This window comes from Euwallacea fornicatus, chromosome 36 (assembly GCF_040115645.1).
Source record: "Euwallacea fornicatus isolate EFF26 chromosome 36, ASM4011564v1, whole genome shotgun sequence".
Lineage (NCBI taxonomy): Eukaryota > Metazoa > Arthropoda > Insecta > Coleoptera > Curculionidae > Euwallacea > Euwallacea fornicatus.
Genome location: NC_089576.1, coordinates 492,575 through 498,354, shown reverse-complemented (window position 1 = coordinate 498,354; position 5,780 = coordinate 492,575). Strand labels below are relative to the sequence as shown.

The 5,780-nt window shown below is 34.9% G+C and overlaps 2 protein-coding genes across 3 annotated transcripts in view; one reads left to right on the top strand and one right to left on the bottom strand.

Annotated features, from left to right (window-relative positions):
* The first annotated feature begins 1,056 nt into the window (after window positions 1-1,056).
* Taf5 (TATA-box binding protein associated factor 5) lies at window positions 1,057-4,459 on the top strand. Its single transcript, XM_066300116.1, has 8 exons — window positions 1,057-1,300; window positions 1,370-1,943; window positions 2,463-2,670; window positions 3,053-3,172; window positions 3,228-3,384; window positions 3,442-3,572; window positions 3,628-3,817; window positions 3,910-4,459. The coding sequence occupies exons 1-8, from the start codon at window positions 1,232-1,234 to the stop codon at window positions 4,417-4,419; spliced, it is 1,959 nt and encodes a 652-aa protein (XP_066156213.1). The 5' UTR covers window positions 1,057-1,231; the 3' UTR covers window positions 4,420-4,459.
* Window positions 4,456-5,780, bottom strand: part of botv (exostosin like glycosyltransferase 3) — a 35,734-nt gene continuing 34,409 nt past the window's right edge. For both annotated transcript variants that reach the window (XM_066300115.1, XM_066300114.1), the window contains exon 12: window positions 4,456-5,726. In XM_066300115.1, the coding sequence (XP_066156212.1) occupies window positions 5,622-5,726 (105 nt within the window). In that variant the 3' untranslated portion in view covers window positions 4,456-5,621. The remainder of the gene's footprint in view (window positions 5,727-5,780) is intronic.

Sequence of the window (5,780 nt, the reverse complement as noted above, 5' to 3'; positions counted from 1 at the left end):
TCGAGTTTTTTTTATCGCTTGATAGACGGTTTGCTTTAACCCTAAAGCATATACATGCGGCGAAATTTTACCATACATAAAATTTCGTAACAGGTATACAGATATGCGAGGAGATGTATTTAGCTCCTGATAGTTCTTAAACCATGCCTCCACATCTCGCAAGATTTTACTCGAAACTCGGCATTTCGTATCCGGAATACAAAAGTGCGAAGAAACATATTTCGTTCTACAACAACGTTTTATCGCGAACTAAATATCCTTCTTCACATATCTGCGTCCTTGATACAGAATGTTAAATTTTCAGTAAATTCTATCCTCAACAGGCGTTCGGAAACTTTTCGTGTCAGGAATGCAGAAATGCTCGGAGGTATATTTTGCTGTTGGTTAGTCATCGTTCAGGCTCCACATCCGATAACATTTTCCTCGAAATTCAGCGTTCCGTATCAGGAATGCAGAAATGCGAGTAGGTTTATTTAGTTACCAACAATTAGTTTTTATGCTTCAGTACCAAATATTTTTCAAATCGAAGGAACTTGACTTTTTTGCCAAAAACTTTCATGTTGTACACGTGTTGTATATGATCATTTTCGGTTTAAAAAATTAAAGTTGTTCGGTATGGATTTTAATCCTCAATAATTTTTCTACAATTTAATAATGATTTTTGTAGCAAATGAATTTTGATGGAAAAAGCTGTCAGACTCAATTAATGGTATAAAATATCAATTATGTATAGTTCGTGAGTTTTGAAGTGTTATTAATGATATTTTTGTTAAATTTTTTAACGAATAAATATATCGAATATGAGTACATATCATGTTTAGTTATTTTCCCATTCGTAGTTAAAAATTAATTTGTAGAAGGGACGGCACCACCGAAGTAGATATCAGTTGATAAATATTGAGAAATGCGTAATCAGTAAAAACTCGATACTTGCTCAGCTCTAAACATAAGTGCACCTAGAGTGTCGTTTTTGACAGTCAACTGTAAACGTCAAACGTCAACAGTTTGATTGATAGCTGGACTCTGGTTCTAGGGCTGTATGTATGTAACGATACAATGAGAATAAAAGTTTCCTTAATGCTAATTGGTCAAAAAATTTGGTTCTCAATGTTAATGTGCGTTATAGAATAGGGTCCCTTCAAATAACAATAAACGCGAAATGCTAAAATTAAAATAAATCCTTAACGGTTGATCAATTTCAAGTGAGTTTTGTAGCAAGGAAAAACACAAAATGAATAACGGTTTAGACAAAAATCAATTGGCGGCAGTTTTGCAAGTATTAAAGAAATACAACTTAAAGGTAAGCCAACTTATAGCCTTAATAATAACACCACGAATAGGGGCTTAAACTTTAAATCTCATATTCTAGGGTACTGAGGAACAGTTAAGGAAAGAAGCTAGCCTTTCCGATGAAGTAGACCAACCTGACTCCAATGTTAGCAGCGTTTTAACAGGATATAAAAGCGATGGAGACCCAGATACTTATGAATCCTCTTACATTGAACTAAAAAGATTCGTCGAGAGCTCTTTAGACATATACAAACATGAGCTTGGAATGATCTTGTACCCTGTTCTAGTCCACATGTACTTGGAGCTAGTATACAATGGCCACAGTGATCAGGCAGTATCGTTAATGAAGAAATTTGGGCCTGAACAAGATGTATATTATCAAGATGACTTAATGAAATTGGCTATGGTGACAAGAAGAGATCATATGAATGGGAATGAGCTGACTGATACCTTTAAGTCGAATCAGTTTATAATTCGAATGTCACGGGATACACTGTCACTGTTGAAAAGACACTTACATGATAAAAAGGCTTCAGTATTGCTGAATATTATTCAAGAGCATTTGTATTTTGATATGTATGAGGGGGTTGCAAGGAACAAAATGCAGATTGATGCAACATCTGGTGCTGTTGGTGGAGAGGCTAAGAGGCAGGGTAAGCTGAGAAAAAGCAACAAAAATATTAAAAAGTTCATGCTAAATGTGAAATTAATTGAAAATACTGTAAATTTGCATTTTTCAATGTCAATAACGATGGTTATTTAAAGAGAAAGCCCTGCAATTGCTGACTAAAAAACAACATTTACTACTAGTATGTGTATTGCCCTTTGTTGTAAACTGTTGACATCATTTCAAGATAAGAAGGATAATCATACAAGGAGCCTTGAAAAGGATGCTTGTAAAGAAATTTTCACCCCTTTTTTTCTATGAATATTTATCTTTATATAAAAATTTTATGTTACGAAGAAAATTGTTAAAAATTAAATTAAATTCTTGACCTTTTCCCAATCTTAAAGGAGTCTGAGGATTTAGTCAGTTTTTGGATCTATTTTTTATACGTTCTGATGTAAAGTCTGATTTAAGCTATCAGACATATGAAAAGGAACCGTTCCGCGATTATAATTGCCAAATTTGAGGATTTAGCAGCACTATAGATTTCATTGAACAATTTTAGATAACAAAGCCAAAGTCTATTATGGCATTCCTAAAGCACCAGATATTCATATCTTGTCAGCACCAGTGGAAGATGAAGAAGAGTCTGCTGAGCAAGATAATCCCGACAGACCAAAAAAGAAAAAATCAAAGAAAGACCCGTTATTATCCAAAAAGACTAAATCTGACCCAAACGCACCCCCAACAGATAGAATTCCTATCCCTGACCTGTAAGTGTTCTTATTTGAACATTAGTTGTTTCAAAAACCTTGTTGTCTACGTTAACTTACCTAGTTTCGTTCTTTCCGATTCAAATGTTGCCATAAATAGCTTGATGGCTTATTTGGACACCTGCACTAAGCATAAATTTTGTTAGTGTCTGGCGTTTTTTTTTTGTTTGAGCATTAAATGCTCTTAGTCACTGCTACTTTTCTTGATATTTGGCTTGTTGTCGCTCAAAACGAATCAGCAGACTGCTATATTGCACTGTGAAGGTGTGAAATTCAAACACAAGCAGTAGTCTCTGAATACGCCATCAGATTCTTACTTGTTATGGAGATTAGTGTGAGGTTAAAGTTAACAGCATGTTAAAGATTTCACCCTAAAATTTAGGAAAGATAATGATAAAATTGAGAAACTAAAAGCTCTACGCGAAGCTTCGAAAAGGACTAATTTGGGACCGGAAAATCTGCCGTCTTGTTGTTGCTACACATTACTAAACGCAAATTACTCGTAAGTTCCTTGCCAAAATAATCAAACTAAGTACTAATTAATTGAACTTTTTAAGAGTGTGTTGTGCAGAAATAACTGAAGATTCTAGCATGCTGGCGGTGGGGTTTAACGATTCGATTATCAAAGTATTCACTTTAGTGCCGCAGAAACTAAAAGCCATGAAATCCGCCGATAAATTGCAGGAAGTTAATATTGAAGCTGAGGATGTTTTGGTGAGTTTTTTCTATTAATGCTGAAACATTTAAGTGTTTCTGGAATCCAAAATAAAGGTAAGAATGATGGATGAAAGATCAGGAGAATCTGTGAGAAGCCTTTGTGGTCACAGCGGCCCAGTCTATTCAGTATCTTTTTCACCAGATAGAACCGTTTTGCTCAGCGCCTCTGAGGACACATCCATTAGGTAAATAACGTTGAGCAATGAGTAAAATGCAAGTAAAACATCTGTTAATTCAAAGACTATGGAGCTTACAAATCTGGACTTGCCTAGTGGTTTACAAGGGACATATGTTTCCCGTTTGGGACGTTAAGTTTTCGCAATTGGGGTACTATTTTGCATCATGCTCTTATGACAGAACTGCACGTTTATGGGCAACTGATCATTATCAACCTTTGAGGATATTTGGGGGACATTTCTCCGATGTAGACGTAAGTACTAGCACACAATTGTAATTAGGTTTGTTCGAACCAGGAACCTACTGAATTTACTATATTTACACAATATTTTCTTCTCATTCTAGTGTGTGCAATTTCATCCAAATTCTAATTACATCGCAACAGGTTCCAGTGATCGCAGAGTGTGCTTATGGGACATATCTACCGGCAACCATGTCCGACTGATGACAGGCCATAAACAACCTATTCAAGCATTAGCTTTCAGCGTTTGTGGGCGATTTTTGGCGTCTGCAGGAGCTGATTGTACAGTATTAATCTGGGATTTATCCCACGGTCATTTAGTCGCCGAACTGACCGGTCACGACAAGACCATACATTGCCTGGCATTCAGTCGATGTGGTAACATTTTGGTGTCCGGAGGTTTGGACTGTTCAGTGAGGCTTTGGAATTTCACCAAATTGACCGAGGAAATCAGTTCAGAAGATGTGAATATTTCGCATAATCCCGATGTGAAGACCGGAGATGAATATTTGCTGCGAACGTTTCAAACGAAGAATTCCCCACTGATAAATTTGCATTTTACACGAAGGAATTTGATGTTAGCAATTGCTGTTTTCGATGGGATGGCTACGTAGTTTTGATAGTTAAGTGAGGGGATTAAATAATTTAAATTATTTTATTGGTGTTTTATTTAAAACTTATTTCTGAGAAATCGGATAATTTTTGTTAAATGCAGATTAACTAGACATTTCTACGTCATCGCTTAAAGACATCCATGCCTAATCGCAGTATATACGTGGATATCTCGATTGAGTAAAATCTACACCTGGTTGAAATACGTTAATTACAAACGTGTTTATGTTGAAATGAAATTTTTGAATTACCAACAGCGGAGAATATTAGCTAAAAGTACGTTGTACCGTAGCGTTTAAAATTTACATATTTTACTTAATGTACACTTAATTGACAAGATTTATTACCTAAGCTAACAACCTGCCGATACGAGGAAAAAACTTCTTATTGAGACTTTACGAGTGAATTTATTGTTGGGGTCAAAATAAAGTCGTATTAACCGTGTTCGATTATAGAGACTGCAAGTTTATCCTAATTTTGCAAAGACTAATTAAACCTAGTAATGAAAGAAATTGCACATGCACGATTATGAAACGCATGTAACCTTCACGTTTTAGATCTCTCGGTGTTGGACGTTTCGAGATTTAAAATAGTGAATTGAGATATATGATAATATGCGGTTACTATTCTGGATATCTCGAAAGTTCAATGATAATTACATAAGCTATTTGAAGTTTTATTAATCGCTTCTTGATAATTTGGCGACTGAAAAGTTTAATTGAAATCTCCTAATTTGTTGTTTTTCCACTTTTATCTTGTTCCTTTAGTAACAGCAAATTTTTGGCCGTCAAGTGTAAATGGTTAAAGTAACAAATTTCGTTCAGCACATCACCAAATTCTTAGCTTATAATATTCTAATTTAATTTTACGCTGTACTATTTTTCCTGGAATCAATGGAAGCCTAAAAGACAAATTTTCCAATATGAGTATTGGAAAACTTGTATAATTATAATCGTACTGAAATCAATATGATTATTCCACACTAATTTTCGGCCTGCCGAAACTAATTTGGAACCACTACTGACCTTTGAAAATAATTTCTGCTTGCACCAAGCAGTTATTTCAGGCCTACGTATATCTTAAACCCAATATCTAGTCAGTACAAAAACATATGGCACAATATGTACAGATAATATCACAACTGAACGATTTTGTCTCAAAGCAAATCAACAGAAATATATACCAAATTCTAATAAAAGCTGCATTATATGAACTTAAAGCACTTCTGCTTGTCGTGAGGTATCCTTGTTTTAAACAATATGGAGTCCGCTCTGTATTGAGTATTAAGTAATGGTGTATAGCCAAATACCTACACAAGTCAACAGGTAAAAAAGAAGTAATAATAATCCTGAAAAATCACTTA

What these genes read in the sequence shown, in the direction of transcription:
- Taf5 (XM_066300116.1), top strand. Translation starts at nt 1,232, where the DNA reads ATGAATAACGGTTTAGACAAAAATCAATTGGCGGCAGTTTTGCAAGTA. An exon ending in TAAAGAAATACAACTTAAAG is followed by an intron (nt 1,301 to 1,369) that starts GTAAGCCAACTT and finishes CTCATATTCTAG; the next exon opens with GGTACTGAGGAACAGTTAAG. An exon ending in GACATTTCTCCGATGTAGAC is followed by an intron (nt 3,818 to 3,909) that starts GTAAGTACTAGC and finishes TTCTCATTCTAG; the next exon opens with TGTGTGCAATTTCATCCAAA.